Source organism: Thamnophis sirtalis, unplaced genomic scaffold, assembly GCF_051295495.1.
Source record: "Thamnophis sirtalis isolate CommonGarterSnake01/CBP01778 unplaced genomic scaffold, rThaSir2_p1.2 scaffold_14, whole genome shotgun sequence".
In the NCBI taxonomy this organism is placed as follows: domain Eukaryota; kingdom Metazoa; phylum Chordata; class Lepidosauria; order Squamata; family Natricidae; genus Thamnophis; species Thamnophis sirtalis.
In genome coordinates this window covers 30731152-30749712 of record NW_028261394.1, presented here as the reverse complement: position 1 = coordinate 30749712, position 18561 = coordinate 30731152, and the positions used below count along the sequence as shown (strand labels likewise).

The window sequence follows — 18561 nt, the reverse complement described above, 5'->3', positions numbered from 1 at the left end:
GAGCACAAGACACAGCCAGTGACAATGAAAAAGCATTACTGTCCCTGCTGTGACATCAGTGAGTTGTCTGCGGTCCTGGCCAGCCATCTATCATCCTGGCCAAGAGATCTGGGCTAGCAAATGCAGGTAGACAGCAGAAGCCTGTCCTTTGATCACCCAAGCTCAGACTCTGTTTTCAGCCAGAAAAGGCTGCAAGCAACAAATCAATCAGCTGAGCAAAGAAAGAAAGAAAAAGGGGGAACAGAAGAGAAGCAACTAAAAAGTAACTTAAAACCAAAGAGAACAAATGCAGCAAGTTAAAAATAACTTCACCGTTTAGCAAGCTAAATCACCAGCTAAGTTAGACAGAAGTATTCTTGCTAGGGCATTTTATACCCCCATGCAACCCTAAATGTCATACAGAATAAGAGTTCTGAGGGAATTTGGAGGTCTTCTAGTCCAACCCCCTATTCAAGCAGTCTCCATGCCGTTCCAAGCAGATGCCTGTCCAATCTCTTCTTAAAAACCTCCAGTGATGGATCTGCCACAACATCTGAAGGCAACTTCTATTCCACCTGTTAATTGTCCTCACTGTCAAGAAATTTCTCCTTGGTTCTAGGATGGATCTTGGTAAGTTTCCACTTGTTAATACTTCTCCTGCTCTCAGGTGTTTTGGAAAGTAGATCAACTCCAGTGGTGGGTTCTGGATCCTGTCGCAACTGGTACGCTGCAACAGGGCCGGGGGTCCTTGTTGGGCACGTGCGCTGCGCACGCATGTGCACGCCATTGCATTGTGACACCCAGCTGTTCGGCGGAGGTCGCACAAGCACAATTTGCCCATTTGCATCAAAAAGCGGTAAGGAACACGGGTCGGCGGGTGAGCCAAACGAGCCACCGTTCCGGTCCGGTGGCTGCTGCTACCATCTACCACTGGTACACCCATACCGGGCCTTACCGCCCAGAACCCACCACTGGTCAACTCCCTCTGACAGCCCCTCACATATTGGAAAACTGGTATCATTACACCCTCTAGTTGTTCTTTTTTTAGATAGATAGATAGACAGACAGACAGACAGACAGACAGACAGACAGATAGATAGATGATAGATAGATAGATAATGGATGCATGGATAAATGATGGCTGACTGGCTGGCTGGCTGGCTGGCTGGCTGACTTTATCATTACACCCTGGATGGATGGATGGATGGATGGATGGATGGATGGATGGATGGATGGATGGATGGATGGATGGATGGATGGATGGATAGATAGATAGATAGATAGATAGATAGATAGATAGATAGATAGATAGATAGATAGATAGATAGATAGATAGATAGATAGATAGATGATAATGGATGCATAGATAAATAATGGGTGGATGGGTGGATGGATGGATGGATGGATGGATGGATGGATGGATGGATGGATAGATAGATGATAGATAATGGATGCATAGATAAATAATGTGTGGATGGATGGATGGTTGGATGGATAGATAGATGGATAGATAATCTCATTGTGTTAAAACTCTAAAAGCAAGTGAATTGCATTTAATTCCTTTAATTATCTTGACTGATTCTGGATTACATTTATTGTCATAATTAATATGTAATCCTCTCTCCTCTATGTAAGTCTTGGGTAGAAAGCATCAGAAGGACTGTGTGGTAGCAGTAGCACCATTTCTCTGCAACCAATTTTATTAAAAAGTTGCAGCTTCCTCAAAGGAAATAATATGGCTAAACTGATTGAGGATTTAAACCGAGATACGACCTGAGGAGCAGGAGAAGAAGGCAGGTTGAAGATGTAGATGCAGCTGACATGCAAGCAGCAGCTCCTGAAAGCTTTGCCTTTTAATAAAAAATTATTAGCGGGGAGAAAAGATGCTTCTGTTTCATGGTCAAATGGATGTTGCTTTTCTTTTGGTTTTAGGGCCAGAAGGAGAGGAGGGCTGTTTTCCAGCACTCTCTGTGTGAAGCGGCTTGGAAATAATAGTTGTGTCAGCTGCAGTTGACATTTTCCCAGCGAGTGTTTTGCAGCTGAGCGATTGAAAATTAAAAGTTGTCAAAGGAGAGAGGTTTCCTTTAGACAGGTTTCATAGGAGGCACGTAAATTCCAGCAGATGGCTGATTATTTTAAACTTCTCTAAGCAGACCAGTGCTAAAAGACATGGCTTGCTGCTGCTGCTGCTGTTGTTGTTGTTGTTGTTGTATTATTACAATTATATCACAGCAGCCAGTTGTTTTGCCGAATTTGGCATTGGTGACTAGTCGGGCCCCACCCAGGGGCTAGGAGTCGTAACGTATTTTCGTAATATCTGTGCGGATCCAAGCAGTGAGGCTTTTTGCATTTGACTGATGGTGATTTTGTCAACTTTTAACTGTTTTAAATGTAATTCCAGTGCTTTTGGAATAGCACCCAGTGTGCCGATTACCACTGGAATTACCACTGCTGGTTTGTGCCATAATCATTGAATTTTGATTTTTAAATCCTGGTATTTTGCGATTTTTTCATGTTCCTTCTCGTCAACCCTGCTATCACCTGGTATTGCGATGTCTATAATTGTGACCTTATTTTTCTCAATCAGTGTGATGTCTGGTGTATTATGCGCTAGTATTTTGTCGGTTTGTATATGGAAATCCCACAAGATCTTGACCATCTGATTTTCGGTGACTTTTTCAGGCTGATGTTCCCACCAGTTTGTTGCTGTTTTAATATTATAATTTTTGCACAAATTCCAATGGATCATTTGTGCTACTGAATTGTGCTGCAATTTATAATCAGTCTGCACGATTTTTTTTACAGCAGCTGAGTATGTGATCAACAGTTTCATCAGCTTCTTTGCAAAGTCTGCATCTGGACTCATCAGAGGATTTTTCAATTTTGGCCTTAATGGCATTTGTGTGGATAGCTTGTTCTTGCGCAGCCAGGATTAGTGACTGTGTTTCTTTCTTTAATGTACCTGTTGTTAACCATAACCAAGTTTGTTCACTGTCCACTTTATCTTTTATTTTTTCCAGAAATTGGCCGTGCAGTGCTATGTTCTGCCAACTCTCCATTCTTGATTTTATCACATCTTTTCTGTATTCTTGTTTCGTCTGTTGGGCCTTCAGTAGATTTTTGTTCTTTACTTTGATTAATAGATGTTCTTGACTTTCTTTTAAATAATCAGCCAGTGCATGTTTTTCTTCTTCAACTGTTTGCTTCACTTGTAATAATCCTCTGCCACCTGATTTTCGGGGCAGGTGAAGTCTATCAGTATCACCACGTGGATGTAAACTGTAGTGCATTGTCATTAGTTTCCTGGTTTTTCGGTCCAAAATGTCCAAATCAGCTTGTGTCCAGTTAACTATACCAGCTGTGTATCTTATAACTGGTATTGCCCAGGTATTTATGGCCTTGATTGTATGATGATGATGATGATTATTATTATTATTATTATTACCAGTCTTTATTCCATTTGACATTTCTTTTGGTTATCATTTTATAAGGTAAAGGTTCCCCTCACACAGATGTGCTAGTTGTTCCCGACTCTAGGGGGCAGTGCTCATCTCCATTTCTAAGCTGAAGAGCCAGCGCTGTCCAAAGACGTCTCCGTGGTCATGTGGCAGGCATGACTAAACGCCAAAGGTGGTCCCTATTTTTCTACGTGCATTTTTACGTGCTTTCGAACTGCTAGGTTGGCAGAAGCTGGGACAAGTAACGGGAGCTCACTCCATTTCGCGGCACTAGGGATTCGAACCATGGAACTAGTGACCTTTCTGATCAACAAGTTCAGCGTCTGAGCCCACTGAGCCGTAACTTTAGCTTTTTATACCAGGTAGCATAACCTGAAGTCCACCAAAGTCTGAAATACGCAACTTTCAAGACCTGTCACCAGATATAAATGTTAAAGTATGACCCATCACATTAAATACATGTGTTCTTGTGTGTGTGTGTGTGTATAAATCACTTTATGTATTTTACTATTAAAATGATTTGTAGTTCTTTGTAAAGATATTATATCAGATCAATTAAGTCAGGGGTGTCCAAACTTGGGAACTTTAAAGACTTGTGGACTTTAACTCCCAGAATTCCTCAGCCAGCCATGGGAGTTGAAGTCCACAAGTCTTAAAGTTCCCAAGTTTGGACACAGCCCTGAATTAAGTGTTTGGTTTCCTCCAAGCACTTTCCCACACCCCCACTCCATCCTTCTTTCTGGAACAAGAGATTCCATACACAACTCAAATGCCAAGAGTTAACCCACAGCTTAAAAAGAAGCTAGAAGTAGACCTCTGCTTAACAATAATTTGTTTAGTGACCATTCCAAGTTACAATGGCACTGAAAACAGTGACTTATGACCGTTTTTCACACTTACAACTATTGCAGCATCCCAATGGTCACACAATCCAAATTCAGGGGCTTAGCAATTGGCTCCTATTTATGACAGTCGCAGTGCCCTGGAGTTATGTCATCTCCTTTGCCACCTTCTGACAAGTTAAAAATCAACGGGGAAGCCAGATTCACTTAACCACTGTGTGGCTAACTTAACAACTGCAGTGATTCACTTAACAACTGTGGCAAGGAAGCTTCGTAAAATAGGGCAAAATTCTCTTAGCCCTGGTCTCATTTAGGAACAGAAGTTTTGGGCTCAAAACTGTTAAGTCAGGGACTATCTGTATACGATCCATAACATTCTCAGCAGAACATTCGTGGTTTTTCATCATGCATTTGAAAAGCCTTTCCTTTTTAGCGTGCACAGCTGGAGAACTGCAGTTGTCATAGAACAAGAAGGAAAAAAATTTAATGGCCAAAAAAGGCTTGATGGTTCATTTTATGAATTGCAGCCTCTCCCTGCAGACCCATAAAGGGACAATTTTCTCTCAAAATGTCTCCCCTTGACTCCTACTGAAACTGCAGATCAATAACAATGGTGTACTTATGAGTCATCACAGTTTTCTGTTCTATTTTGTCTCTAAGGAAAGTTTTCTTGGAGAAATAAATCTTTTTGTTTGGTGGAATAACGCAGCCTTGTTTCTGAAGGTGATAGATGATAGATAGATAGATAGATAGATAGATAGATAGATAGATAGATAGATAGATAGATAGATAGATAGATAGATAGATAGATAGATAATAAAGAAATGTCAGAGATGATAGAGATGGTAGAGAAATGATAGAAAGATGAGAGACAGACAGACAAAGATAGAGAGATAAAATTCCTAGTGTCTCTCTGTCTGTCTCTGTTTCTGTCTCTCTCTCATCTATCTATCCATATCGATCGAAGTATCCTAAAAATATGAGTTCCAGGTGTAGCTATAAAAGAAGAGACAGACATCGCGATCTCCGGAGCTTAAAATACATTATCCACTTCATCAGAGTATAATTTGGTCTCTCTCTCGCGCACACACACACACGCACACACACTTACTCAACCCATTTAGTCTTTTAGGGGAAAAAATAAGAATTCCAAAATAGTTCTGTTATTTATTGAGGACAGTGTCCACTCCAGTAGACTTTCTCTCCAGGAATTAAATTTGAGACTTGGATAATGGTAAGGGTTTTCCTCGCACATGTGCTAGTCATTCCCAACTCTGGGGGGTACTGCTCATCTCTGTTTCACGGAGATTGTTTCATCGAAATAGCCCTGAAATGTCCACAGAGATACTCTGGACATGAATTCTTGTGTGATAAACTAAGCGGCTGCACAGCCTTGAGGCCTTCCAGACTCTGTGTGGTAAAACAGACATTAGGATGGCAACACAAATTATTACGGCTTGGAGTCTGAATCACCGTTGTGTTCTCCCATCTTTCCCCATGAGCTACTTGGAGAATTCTGGGAGTTGCAATCCCAACACAACTGAGAGGTAGCACCTTGGGAAATACCACCTAGGTCCTTGGGCCGTGATAGTGAACCTATGGCATCGTAATGTCCCATCGATGGCACACGAGCCATTGCCCCAGCTCAGCTTCATCGCTCATGCCCATGCGCCTCCTGCCAGCCAGCTGGTTTTCTGCCACGCATGCACAGGGGGGACAGGGTGCATGTGGGAGACGAGCATGCATGCATGGGGGCATGCAGGGGGTTGCGTGCACATGCACAGTGGGAAGCGCTGGGGGGAGGGTCACACAGCATGCAGGGGGTCAGCACGCACCTGTGTGTGGGTGTGGGTGTCACATGCAAATTGCATTATGGGTGTCCACCCACTTTCAGCACGTGACAAAAAATGGTTAGCCATCACTGTCCTAGGGTACCTATCGGTTATTTAGCTAGCCAGCAGCGCCCTCTACTGGAGGGACCCAGAACTCACTCTCTTTGCAGAGGCTGACGTAGAGTTTACTTGCTGGTGGGCATCTAATGGAAATCACAATGTCATGACATGCACGATGTCACTTTCCCCTCATGTCCCAATTTGCAGATCTCTGGGACTGTGTTTTTCCCACTTGTATTTTTACCCTGATACAAGAAAGGTATTGAGACTCTAGAAAGAATGCAGAGAAGAGCAACAAAAACGATTAGGAGACTGAAGTGTATAATTAACGGTTGCAGGAACTGGGTATGTTTATTCTAATGACCAAAAAGACTAGGGGGTGACATCATAGCAATCTTCCAATATTTGAGGGGCTCCCACAGTGAGCAGAGAGGCAACCTATTCTCCAAAGCACCCGAAGGCAGAACAAGAAGTAATGAATGGAAGCTTAACAAAGACTTCCAACTAGAAATAAGGAAACAGGTCCAGACAGAGAGAACAATTAACCAGTGGAACAGATTTTCTCCAAATGTTGTGGATGCCTCATCACTGGAGGTTTTTAAGAAGAGATTGGACAGCCATTTCTCTGAAATGGTATAGGATCTCCCGTTTGAGCCAGGAGTTGGAATAGAAGGACCTCCAAGGTTCCTTCCAATCCTGCTATGGTAATATGATACTATAAAACATTTTTTAAAATTTATATTCCACCTTTATTTTTACAAATAAGGAAGCGAACATATCCAACAGAGCTTTCTCTTCCTGCTGTGTGCATAGAAATATTTATATTAGGTAAAGGTTCCTCTCGCACTTATGTGCTAGTTGTTCCTGACTCTAGGGGGGCAATAGCAATAGCAGTAGACTTATATACCGCTTCATAGGCCTTTCAGGCCTCTCTAAGCGGTTTACAGAGAGTCAGCATATTGCCCCCAACAATCTGGGTCCTCATTTTACCCACCTCGGAAGGATGGAAGGCTGAGTCAACCCTGAGCCGGTGAGATTTGAACCGCTGACCTGCTGATCTAGCAGTAGCCTGCAGTGCTGCATTTAACCACTGCGCCACCTTGGCTCTTGGCAGTGCTCATCTCAGTTTCAAAGCCGAAGAGCCATCTCTGTCCAAAGACATCTCCGTGGTCATGTGGCCGGCATGACTCCATGCCGAAGGTGCACAGAACACTGTTACCTTCCCATCAAAGGTGGTCCCTATTTTTCTACTTGCATTTTTATGTGCTTTTGAACTGCTAGGTTGGCAGAAACTGGGACAAGTAACGGGAGCTCACTTTGTTATGCGGTGCTAGGGATTCGAACCTCCAAACTGCCGACCTTTCTCATCAACAAGCTGAACGTCTTAGCCACTGAGCCACCGCGTCCTTTCATTTATATTAGATTTACCTTTGTATTTTGTATGTTTTTGTAGTAGTGTACCTTTTTGCTGACTCCAAATTATGATTCATATTTATGAGGGCCACAGTGTCCCTGGGCCATGCAATCACCTTTTGCAACCTTCTAATAAGCTAAGTCAGTGAGGAAGCCAGATTCATTTCACAACTGTTGCTAACTTAGCAACGGCGGTGATTCACTTAACAGCTGTGGCGAGATAGGTCATTAAAAAAATGGGGCAAAACTCACTTAATTATTGTCTCACTCAGCAATGGCACTTAATCTTATATACCGCTTCACAGTGCTTTTATAGCCCTCTCTAAGCGGTTTAGAGAGTCAGCCTATTTCCTCCAACAATCTGGGTCCTCATTTTACCCACCTCGGAAAGACGGAAGGCTGAGTCAACCTAGAGCCTGGTGAGGTTCGAACTGCTAAACTGCAGCTAGCAGTTAGCTGAAATAGCCTGCAGTACTTGCACTCTAACCACTGCCACCTCGGCTCTTAACAACAGAAATTGTGGCCATAAATCGAGGACTACCTGTATGGAGGCCCCAAGATTGCCTTTCAAACTTTCCAATAAGCTGCAAGGTCAAATACACAACCTCAGTCTTACCCACCACTTAACTATTAAGCGACAACGGAACAAAACAAACAAACCTGGTAAAGTCAGGATTTTTTATTAACTTCTGTTATCTTATCTTCTGCCAGGCTCAACACTTGCACTTTTGAACCATCTAATCTGGGGGTAGTCAACCTTTTATACCTACCGCCCACTTTTGTATCTTTGTTAGAAGTAAAATTTTCTAACCAGTTCCACAGTGATGGTGATTTATAAAGTAGGGAAGTAACTTTACTTTATAAAATTTATAAAGCAGAGTTACAGCAAACCCCTATCGCCCACCATGAAAGCTGGAACGCCCACTAGTGGGCGGTAGGGACCAGGTTGACTACCACTGATTTAATCTCTGAGGACTTTTCACTAATACCAAAGGCAGCCGGAGAGCTTCTGGTAGACGACAAAAAAAAAAACAGACGCCTGGGGAAAAGAGGTTGGCAAAGGAAAAAGCAAGACAATCTGTACAAATAAAAAGTAGAAGTTGGAATTAAGGCTGTTGCATCCTCTTCCAGATCTATCTCATCAACCTTCTGGGTCCATTCCAGGAACAAAGGTCATTCTAGCCCAGAAGGAATTATGGACTTCAAACCTTGAAATTATATTCACCGGGACGGAGGGGAGGAAAAAAATCAAAACTATTCCTGATTCGTGCCTAGTGAGAGAAGCCACAAACGTTTTGATTTTATGGACATTTGTGGAACAGCAATTGGAAGAAAGGCGGTGCTTGCTTTATTTTTTTTCCCCTTTCACAATTCCCTCAACCAGCTGCTGCGCCAACTTCTCTTTGGGCCAGTAATTTGGGACCATCTACGTCAAAGAAAGTAGTGGGCACTGGCTCCGCTTGGCACCTCCTAGCTATTATTCCTCAATGGATTTGATGTATTTCTCATATGCATCTTCAGTCAAGAGGTCGTCCAGTTCAGAAGGATTATCCACCGTCATTTTGATAAGCCAACCTGTGAGCCAAAAAAAGCCAAATTAGGGTTTGTGCATTTTTGGGTTCTTAGCAAATTGACTTGCATTTAAGGCTCTTTGTAGCATCCCACAGTCACATGACTGCAAATTTTGACTTTTTTTTTTTTTTTGGCCAGTTTCAATTATTTACTTCCAATTCTGGTCAAAAAGAAACCACACCCCATTGGGGGAAAATAGGTTTTGTTAACAACCACCTGTTCTGACCAAGGTTTCCCAAGAGCATGAAGCAAACTCCTTGTCTCGACAAAAAAACCTTTTATTAATTTGCTGTGAATTCTGCTCAATCACATCCAGCAAAGTCTTTCCAGGGAGGATTTACAGTCACAGACCTTATCTGGCTTGGAGAGCTGCCAGGCCGATATCTGGAAAACTTTGCAAGGAGTCTTGGAGAGTCACAAACCAATTAAGTGAACTAATTGTCTCCTGCAAGCTCCACTCCCCTTTCGCTCCTCTTTTATTTCCTCTGGGAGGGGCCATTCATCATCTGGCTTTACTCCCAAGTCGACCCCTGTTCTTTAGCTGTTCCCTTAGTCTGGCAACTCTGCGCATGCACACACTGGGAACAGGCTCCAGCTGTTCATCTGCCTCACTGATGTCTGACTCTGAAGTCAGCTGATAACTGGCATACGGCCCTGGCCCCCTCTCTGCCTCCGACACAGAGCCCTCATCAGAGCCTTCCCCAGACTCCTGGACTGGCCCAGGTTCCTCCCCAACCTCCTCACTGTCCGAATCTGCTGCCAGCTCTGCTGGCCACTGATGGCTCACAACACTACCACAAAAAGGTTGTAAAATCAATCGTGCAGTCACATGGTGACTCAACCAATTGATTTACAATTGTAATTCCAGGTTCGATTACAATGGTATGTTTAGAACTGCCTGTAGTGTTTATTCCACAACACTTCGTTGGATCAATTCCAATACAGGTAGTCCTCAACTTACAACAATTCAATTAGCGACTATTCAAAATTATAATGGCACTGAAAAATGTGACTTATGGCTGTTTTTCCTCACTTACGACTCCTCACTTTGCAGGATTTCATGTGACCAAAATTCAGATGCTTGGCAACTGTTTCATACTTATAACCATTGCTATGTCCCAAGATCACAATTTTACGATCTTCTGACAAGCAAAGTGAATGGAGAAAACAGATTAACCCTGAACTGGGTTAATAACTTATCAACTGAGTTTAACAACTGAGGCACGGAAGGTCGTAAAATGGGACAAAGCTCACTTAACAACAAATTTTGGGCTCAGTTGTAGTCATATGTTGAGGACTATCTGCATTATCATTGCAATATTCTGCAAACTACTGTTCAAAATCCTTGGGAAAATGAGGATTCTTCTCTTACCATCTTGGTAACAAGATTTGTTGACAAGCCCAGGATTATCAGCAAGGGCGGTGTTAATTTCTGTGACTTCTCCTGTGATGGGAGAGTAGATTTCACTAGCAGCCTTCACACTTTCCAAGGCTCCAAACTCATCTGGAACATTAAATGGAAAAAAAAGACTTGGTACAAAAAGGTCCCAAAATGAGAATTTGCATTTGTACGATGTGTTGTGCTAAAGTGGCTGCTGGATTGATGGCAGACCCCCCCCCCCCACACCCCTCTTGCTCTCTGCTCTCCACCTGCCCATCTTTATTTTTCGGTAATGATTTAGTTGTATTTCTCGTTGTGTTCTCTTTCAATGTTTATTTTCTGGTTCCATTATCTTCTGTTCATGCTCTTCTCATTTCTTCCTTTTTTTTTTAATTGAAAATTTTTAGAAAAAAAAAACTTTTGCAAATGTTGACTCAGCCTTCCATCCTTCTGAGGTGGGTAAAACGAGGACCCAGATTGTTGGGGAGCCATAGGCTGACTCTCTAAAACCGCTTAGAGAGGGCTGTAAAAACACTGTATATAAGTCTAAGTGCTATTACTATATGAAGCAGCTATCGTTTTGGAAACAGAAATCTTTCAGAACTTGTTTCTCCTCTTGACACCTTGTAAGGCAAGGAACTGGAGGCTGGGATGGGGAGAGGTCAACTATTTAATGTAAAGAAAAAGAAATATTTGGGATACACCAGTATCCTTAAAAAAAAAAGCCTAAAGTAATTTTATTCCTCCAAGGTTGAGATTGCTGCCTAATGTAACACTTATTTTGGGGGGACAGAAGATTTAAAAAAAAAAAAAAAGAATTATGCTTACCTTGTTTGTTCAGTTTTGTTCCAATTTCTGGAAGACTGCAATAAACAACATCCCCTAATGCTTCCTGAAATGAAAAGTTCCTGCATCAGCCATGATTTAGAGAAATGGAAACCGTTCTGGAAAGAACGCTGAGCATTTTGTGGTGGAATTTAAGCAGAAAACAAACGTCTGCAGAGATTCTCAATCCTCCGGGTCATGGTTGTCCCAAAGGTGCTTTTTTCAAGAGGCAACTGGACTTCCTGGTTTTTCTTTGAAGACGTTTCACTTCTCATCCAAGAAGCTTCTTCAGGTCTGACTGAATTCCCCACCATCCGGTCAGCGCTGAAGAAGCTTCCTGGATGAGAAGTGAAACATTTTTTAAAAAAAAAAACCAAAACAGAAAGTCCAGTTGCCTCTTGGAAAAAGTACCTTTGGGACAAGCAGAAAACAAGTTCACATCCTCCCAATCAATTTGTGCCACCTGGCTAGGCAAGCCCCAAGACCTGACCCCAAATATGAGATGCTTTCTTACACTTCCCATGTTGTCCTTAAGAAAGACAGCCAGCGGACAGCCAGCTTGGTCTAATGGTTAAGGCTCCAGGCTAGAAAGTAGGAGATTGTGAGTTCAAGTCCTGTCTTAGCCACGAAAGCCAGCTGGGTGACTTTGGGCCAATCCCCAGGAGACTGTGAGTTCAAGTTTTATCTTAGCCTTCAAAGCCAGCTGGTGGATGACTTTGTACCAGTCGCTCTCTCTCTCTCTCTCTCAGGCCAACTCACCTCAAATGGTGGTTATTGTTGTGGGGAAAACAGGAGGAGGAAGTTGTGTTGGACATTGTTGCCACCTTATTTGTAAAAATAATAAAGGCGAGATACAAGTAAATAAACAAAAATAAACAAAAGTCTTGAAACAGCTTCAAGAATTGCAACTTGCAGAATTCCTGCTGTGGCCTGCCAGGGAAGCCGGCAGCAGATTCGGACAGTGAGGAGGTTGGGGAGGAATATGGACCACAATCCTGGAGTTTGGGGAAGGCCCTGATGAGGGCTCTGTGTCAGAGGCAGAGAGGGGGCCAGGGCCGTTTGACAGTTTTCAGCTGCCTTCAGAGTCAGACATCAGTGAGGCAGACGAACAGCTGGAGCCTGTTCCCAGTGTGCGCATGTGCAGAGTTCCCAGACGAAGGGAACTGCTAAAGGAGTCGAGTTGGGAGTGAGGCCACAGGTGGACGATGAATGGCCCTTCCCAGAGGCAATAAAAGAGGAGCAAAAGTGGAGTGGAGTTGCAGGTGACCATTAGTTCACTTCATTGGTTCGTGACTCTCAGAGACTCCTTGCCAAGCTCTGGCCTGTCAGCTCTCCAAGCCAGATAAGATCTGTGACCGTAAATCCTCCCTTGAAAGACTTTGCCGGATGGGAATGAGCAGAATTCACAGCCAATTAATAAAAGGGGTTTTTGTCGGGACAAGGAGTTTGCTTCCTGCTCTTGGGAAGCCTCGGTCAGAAAAATTCCTCACCAATCCAGTGGTGCCCAGAAGACGTTGCTCAGAGCAAGCAGAGCCTGTCGTGTTGTGTTTCACAAACATAAGAACAGCCACTGACATTAAGGAAGTGCTGCTCACCCACTTGCACAATGTCAGGTTGACTTTGAAATGCTGACATAATAAAACAGCCTTAGGTTCCTTCTTAGTGGCTGCATAGACCCCTAAAGTATATCTTTCACACCTCCCAGATACTCCCTCCTTTGACCCCAATGGTCAGAAATTATCAGCGTCACTGTCACCAGTTTAAGATGAAAAGATGCCAAAAACCTTGCCCCGAAAACCCTAAAATGAGAATTGGGGGAAATAGGTAGGGTATCTTGGCCCTATCCATGGATTTGGGACAGCCTTACCCATTGGGGACCACTGTCCAGCCAACCGAAGTCTTCATCCTCTCCACTAAAATGTCATGTACAGGTAGTCCTTGATTTACAACCGCAATGGGGGGGCCCACATTTCTGTGGCTAAGACATTTGCTAAGTGAATGTTGCCCCACTTTCTTCACACCATTAAGTGAATCCCTGCAGTTGTCAAACTGCTAAGTGAATGTGACTTCTCCATGGACTTTGCTTGTCAGAAGTTCCCAAACAGTGACCACATGATCTCGGGACACTGCAACCGTCATAAGTACATGCCAGTTGCCAAGCATCTGAATTCTGATCACATGACCATGGGGATGCTGCAACAGTCATGAGTATGAAAATCAGTCATAAGTCACTTTTAGCAGTGCTGTTGCAACTTTGGTCACTAAACGGACTGTGGTATTAAACAAACTGAAGACTACCTGCATTGCTCTGAGGAGAAATTTCCTGACAGTTGGACCAATTAATCAGTGGAACAGAAGTTGCCTCCAGAAGTTGTGAATGCCCCAACACTGGAACTTTTAAAGAAGATGTTGGATAGCCATTTGTCTGAAGCGGTGTAGGGTTTCCTGCCTAGGCAGCGGGTTGGACTAGAAGACCTCCAAGGTCCCTTCCAACTCTGCTATTGTATTGTATTGCTCCTAGTGATCTTAAGGCTGCCTGGCCATCTCTTCCGTTATGAATGTATTTTCTCCAATGAACCAAACAGAAACCAATAGAAACTTTCGGGCACGATGCCCTCTCAGGTTCTAAGTTTTTCTGGGATGAGGCCAAGCTAATGAGGCACGTCCAGGGCCTTTCAGTCCTGTTTTCCAGGCAGGCACCCCTGAGGTCCAAGTCCACAAACTGGCTTTGCAGGCAGAAACGGCAGTAAGGACAATCGAGAAATCAAAGAGCAAGGCCAACCGACAATGCCAACAGCACCAGAAAAGATAAAAAAAACCAGTACCTGTGCAAAGTTGCTAATTCCTATAGTTCCAATTCCATTTTCAACAGCGATCCATTCGTGCTTGTCTGTAAACCGACGAGCTAAAACAAAATCAACAAGAACAAATGGGTCAATTTAAAGGTTCTGTACTTGTATATTCCTTTGCAATCCTTTACAAAAAATTGCAAAAAAAGGGGGGGGGACATGATGGCTCAGTGGCTAAGACGCTGAGCTTGTCGATCAGAAAGTTCGGCAGTTCAGTGACTCGAATCCCTAGCACCACGTAACGGAGTAAGCTCCCGTTACTTATCCCAGCTTCTGCCAACCTAGCAGTTCGAAAGCACGTAAAAATGCAAGTAGAAAAATAGGGACCACCTTCGGTGGAAAAGTAACAGTGCTCCGTGCACCTTCGGCATTTAGTCATGCCAGCCACATGACCAGGGAGACATCTTTGGACAGCGCTGGCTCTTTGACTTTGAAATAGAGATGAGCACTGCCCCCTAGAGTCAGGAACAACTAGGACATATATGCAACTGGAAACTTTACCTTTACCTTGCAAGCCTACTTATGGTCTACTAGTAGAAACTCCGAAATCTAAATGCGAGGCAGGAAAGCCCTTTTGATATGTGGCATAAGAGGTAAATTATATTTAAGAGTTATTTTTTTATGTATTATGAAGCTTACACTTCAATGCTTTCTCTGTCTGATCAAAGTCAAACTTTGTCGTATATTCAACCTATGCTGGACCCAGATTTTGCTTTCTACAATACGTATACTTTGATTCCCCTTCTGCATGTACAGTATGTATCTCCATACATGCTTCATTATTATACATTACAAAGATACTAAATATAATTTTTATTAATGTGCAAAGGGCTAGCTGTTTGGCAAGGATGTAATGCTGGCAAAGGTAGAAAGAGAGAAACAAAGCGAATAACCAGCAGCCATGAGGATGGATTTGATTGCAGCATAGAAGGGAGCACTGTGGGAAGAGATGAAGGAGCAGGCGGGGAGCAGATCACCTTGGAGGAGATCTCACTAACCTTTTTACACATGACGCTGTATCAGATCTGGGAACAAGTGGCATTATGCAACCTGTGACATGCATGTATTGTTTCTCATATATGCGCTGTTATTTTATTATTTTAATTATTTTTAAATGTTTGGTTTCAGGGTTTTGTTATTTGTTATTTATTTATTGTTTTAACTTTATGAGTCGCCCCATGTGAGTATTCACTACTATATATGGTGATATGGGGGCTAAGAAATTAAATGACTATACACCTATGAGGTGGCTTTAAAGTTACAACTGAATTGGTGACACAGAACTGATCTATTTGTAAAACCTGTCCAATATTATGCAAAGGCACACATTTCACTCCTGTTCAACATAGCAACAGCAATAACACTTAGACTTATATACCGCTTCACAGTGCTTTTACAGCCCTCTCTAAGCGGTTTACAGAGTCATCATATTGGGTTCTCATTTTACCCACCTTGGAAGGATGGAAGGCCGAACGCAATAGTAGCAAGGGGTAAATAAGGCATTAAATACATAATAGAAAGCAAGTAAGCAGAGATGTTGGTCTCCTAACACAATCACACTCCCAACCATCACAGTTTTTTTTCCCCTTAAAAGGCCACTTGTCCTGCCCTCTTCTCTTTGTACTGCTTCTTTTCCAGCTGACACAATTCCACAACTACTGACCACGCTCTGTGTTCTTCTGAACCAATTTGCAGGAGATATCTCTGGGCGTATTTTACTGCAAAATATATATTATATAATAATATAACATTCCATCTAGCTAACCCACACAATATGTTTGTCTTTATAGAATCACAAAATTGAGAGGGGGCCATTTTGGTGATTCACCCCAACCCCATCAAGGCTGGAATTCAAACAAAATCGTTCAGAAGAAATTGCAACCCAACTTCTCTTTGAACCTGTGCAGAGTTGACCACCATTTCCCTTAAGAAATGGCTAGAAGACCAGGTTAGGGACAAATTCTCATTTCAGATTATCTATGTGACCGCAGCCAAGAAATTAAAAGACACTTGCTCCTGGGGAGGAAAGTTATGGCAAATCTAGACAGCATACTAAAAAGCAGAGGCATCATCCTGCCAACAAAAGTATGTATAGTCAAGGCTATGGTTTTCCCAGTTGCAATGGAGGGCTGGGAAGGTTGGACCATAAGAAAGGCTGATACAGCAATAAGGCCAATTTGATAATGATTATGTACCATGAGTTGGCTGTTGACTCATAGCAATTACATGTTTTTGTTAGCTGCGATGTCATGTCTGACCCATCGTGATCCCATGGACAACGTTTCTCCAGGCCTTCCTGTCCTCTACCATCTTCTGGAGGCCATTTAAGCTCAAGCCTACTGCTTCGGTGACTCCATCCAGCCACCTCATTCTGTCATCCCCTTCTTCTTTTGCCCACAATCTTTCCCAGCATTAGGCTCTTCTCCAGTGTGTCCTTCCTTCTCATTAGGTGGCCAAAGTATTTGAGTTTCCTCTTCAGGATCTGGCCTTCTAAAGAGCAGTCAGGGTTGATCTCCTCTAGGACTGACCGGTTGGATTGCCTTGCAGTCCAAAAGGCTCGCAGGAATCTTCTCCAGCACCATAGTTCAGAGGCCTCCATTCTTTGGTGTTCAGCCATTCTTATGGTCCAACTTTCACAGCCAGCCATTGCAACTGGGAAAATCATAGCCTTGGCTATACACACTTTTGCTGGCAGGGCCGTTAACTGCTAGCCTGCCTTTAATACTTCATAAGCAACTCATGGCCACAAGCACACCTAATATTCCTTCCTCCTCCTATTTGCCCCAGAACGACAACCACCCTGTGAGGTAGGTTGGGCTGAGAAATTGGAACTTGGCCCAAAGTCGCCCAGCCGGCTTTCCTGCCCAATTTCTCCAACCGTTTTTCTCTGCACCACATGAGGGATGAGAGCCAGCCTAAAATCCAGAGTACGTATGTATTGGAAAGGGGGTGGTGCTGGTGGAATATGCTACAATGCGGTGGTCACCAACCAGTGGCCCGTGGAAAATTCTGGTGGTCCACAGAAAAATTATTTGCATTTTTATAGTGCCCTAAATACTATTTATCTTTTTTTTTTTAAAAAAAAAAAATCCTATTAGTGGTCCGTGGGATTTAAAATTATGAATGCAGTGGTCCCTGAGATCCGAAAGGTTGGTGACCCCTGCTACCATGCACTTCGTAGTAACATTTCGCTGCTTGAAAGGCGACTAAAAATGACCTTCGCTCAACATCAGGAATTTAACCTCGCCTGGAGGGCAAATTTATTTGTTTTTTGTTTTTTTTAATTTCCACCCTGCATTGCACAACGGGCCTGTCCAAGAATTGATTGCAGGAAAAACGATTTCAGCAATAGAATAGTAAATGTGTGGAACACCCTACCCGATCCAGTTGTTAGTTCCTCTAACCTCCATCCATTTTACCTTAAACTGTCTACCCTGGACCTTACATATTTCTTAAGGGGTTCCTAAGGGGGCATGCGTAAGTGCACCAGTGTGCCTATCCCCCCTGTCCTACTGTCCCCATTTATATCTACTCTTTTTATGTGTTTATGGCTATGTTTTGCTTTTTTTATTCATTTATTTGTGCCATTTTTAAATGTGTTTTTCCTACTTGTACTTGTTGACAAATTAAAATAAATAAAATGAAATAAATAAATAAATAAAGAAGCCAACTTCCTGGGATGGAAGCCAAGGGCCTTCCAGGGCTTCTAGGAAGCGGGCTTCGCTTCGGATTCCTGGGGAGCCAAACCCAACTCTTGGCATCCCACCCACCCACCCACGCGTGCAACGCAGTCCTCGCCTTGATGAACTGCAGGGATATGCGCCCTGCCCGCGTTGCGCGGCCCTTCGCTCGGAGTCACGGGCGCGCCGAGCTGTGCAGGGCGGCAAGCGGGGCTCCATGGGAAGCAGAGAGGAGGCCTCCGGCTAAGCGCATCGGTGCTCAGGCTTTGGCTGCGATTGGATCCCTCGGCGCGGTTGGATCCGGAGCAGAGCCAGGGCGCAAAGGGCCAGCTGGCTCCCGCCGCGCTTTGGCGCACGCCTCTCCGCCTTCCAATGGCGCGCTTCCCCGGCTGCCCGCCGCCCCTTTCGCCGCCAACTCACCGGCGAGCAGCAACGCAGGGCTGGTGCTGAGCCGTCGGGCCTCGGGGCTCCGGACGATGCCGCCGCCGCCGCCGCTGCTGCTGCTGGGCCAAGGCAGCAAGGATCCGCGCGGCCCAGCCGCTGCGCCAAGCCCGACCCTCCGCAAGGCTCGCCAAGCCGCCGCCGTCGCCGCCGCCGCCACTGCCATCGCGGGGCCGCTCCGCGAAGATGCGGCCCGGGCCGGAGGGCAAAAGCAGCCGGGGTAGAGGAG

The 18561-nt window shown here is 44.0% G+C and overlaps 1 protein-coding gene across 1 annotated transcript; it reads right to left on the bottom strand.

The window, feature by feature from the left end:
* Nucleotides 1-8248: 8248 nt before the first annotated feature.
* On the bottom strand, nt 8249-18561 carry GCSH (glycine cleavage system protein H). Its single transcript, XM_087728561.1, has 5 exons — nt 18312-18561; nt 14188-14267; nt 11366-11429; nt 10529-10660; nt 8249-9159 (listed from the first exon to the last, which is right to left on the bottom strand). Exons 1-5 carry the CDS (start codon nt 18496-18498, stop codon nt 9062-9064), a joined length of 561 nt encoding a protein of 186 aa, XP_087584687.1. The 5' UTR covers nt 18499-18561; the 3' UTR covers nt 8249-9061.

Excerpts from the sequence above, each read along its gene's own strand:
- GCSH (XM_087728561.1), bottom strand. The coding sequence starts at position 18,498 with ATGGCAGTGGCGGCGGCGGCGACGGCGGCGGCTTGGCGAGCCTTGCGG. Across the intron at positions 14,268-18,311 it reads CCCTGCGTTGCTGCTCGCCG|CTCGTCGGTTTACAGACAAG; the intron begins GTGAGTTGGCGG and ends ATTTTGTTTTAG. Across the intron at positions 9,160-10,528 it reads CAAATCTTGTTACCAAGATG|GTTGGCTTATCAAAATGACG; the intron begins GTAAGAGAAGAA and ends TTTGGCTCACAG.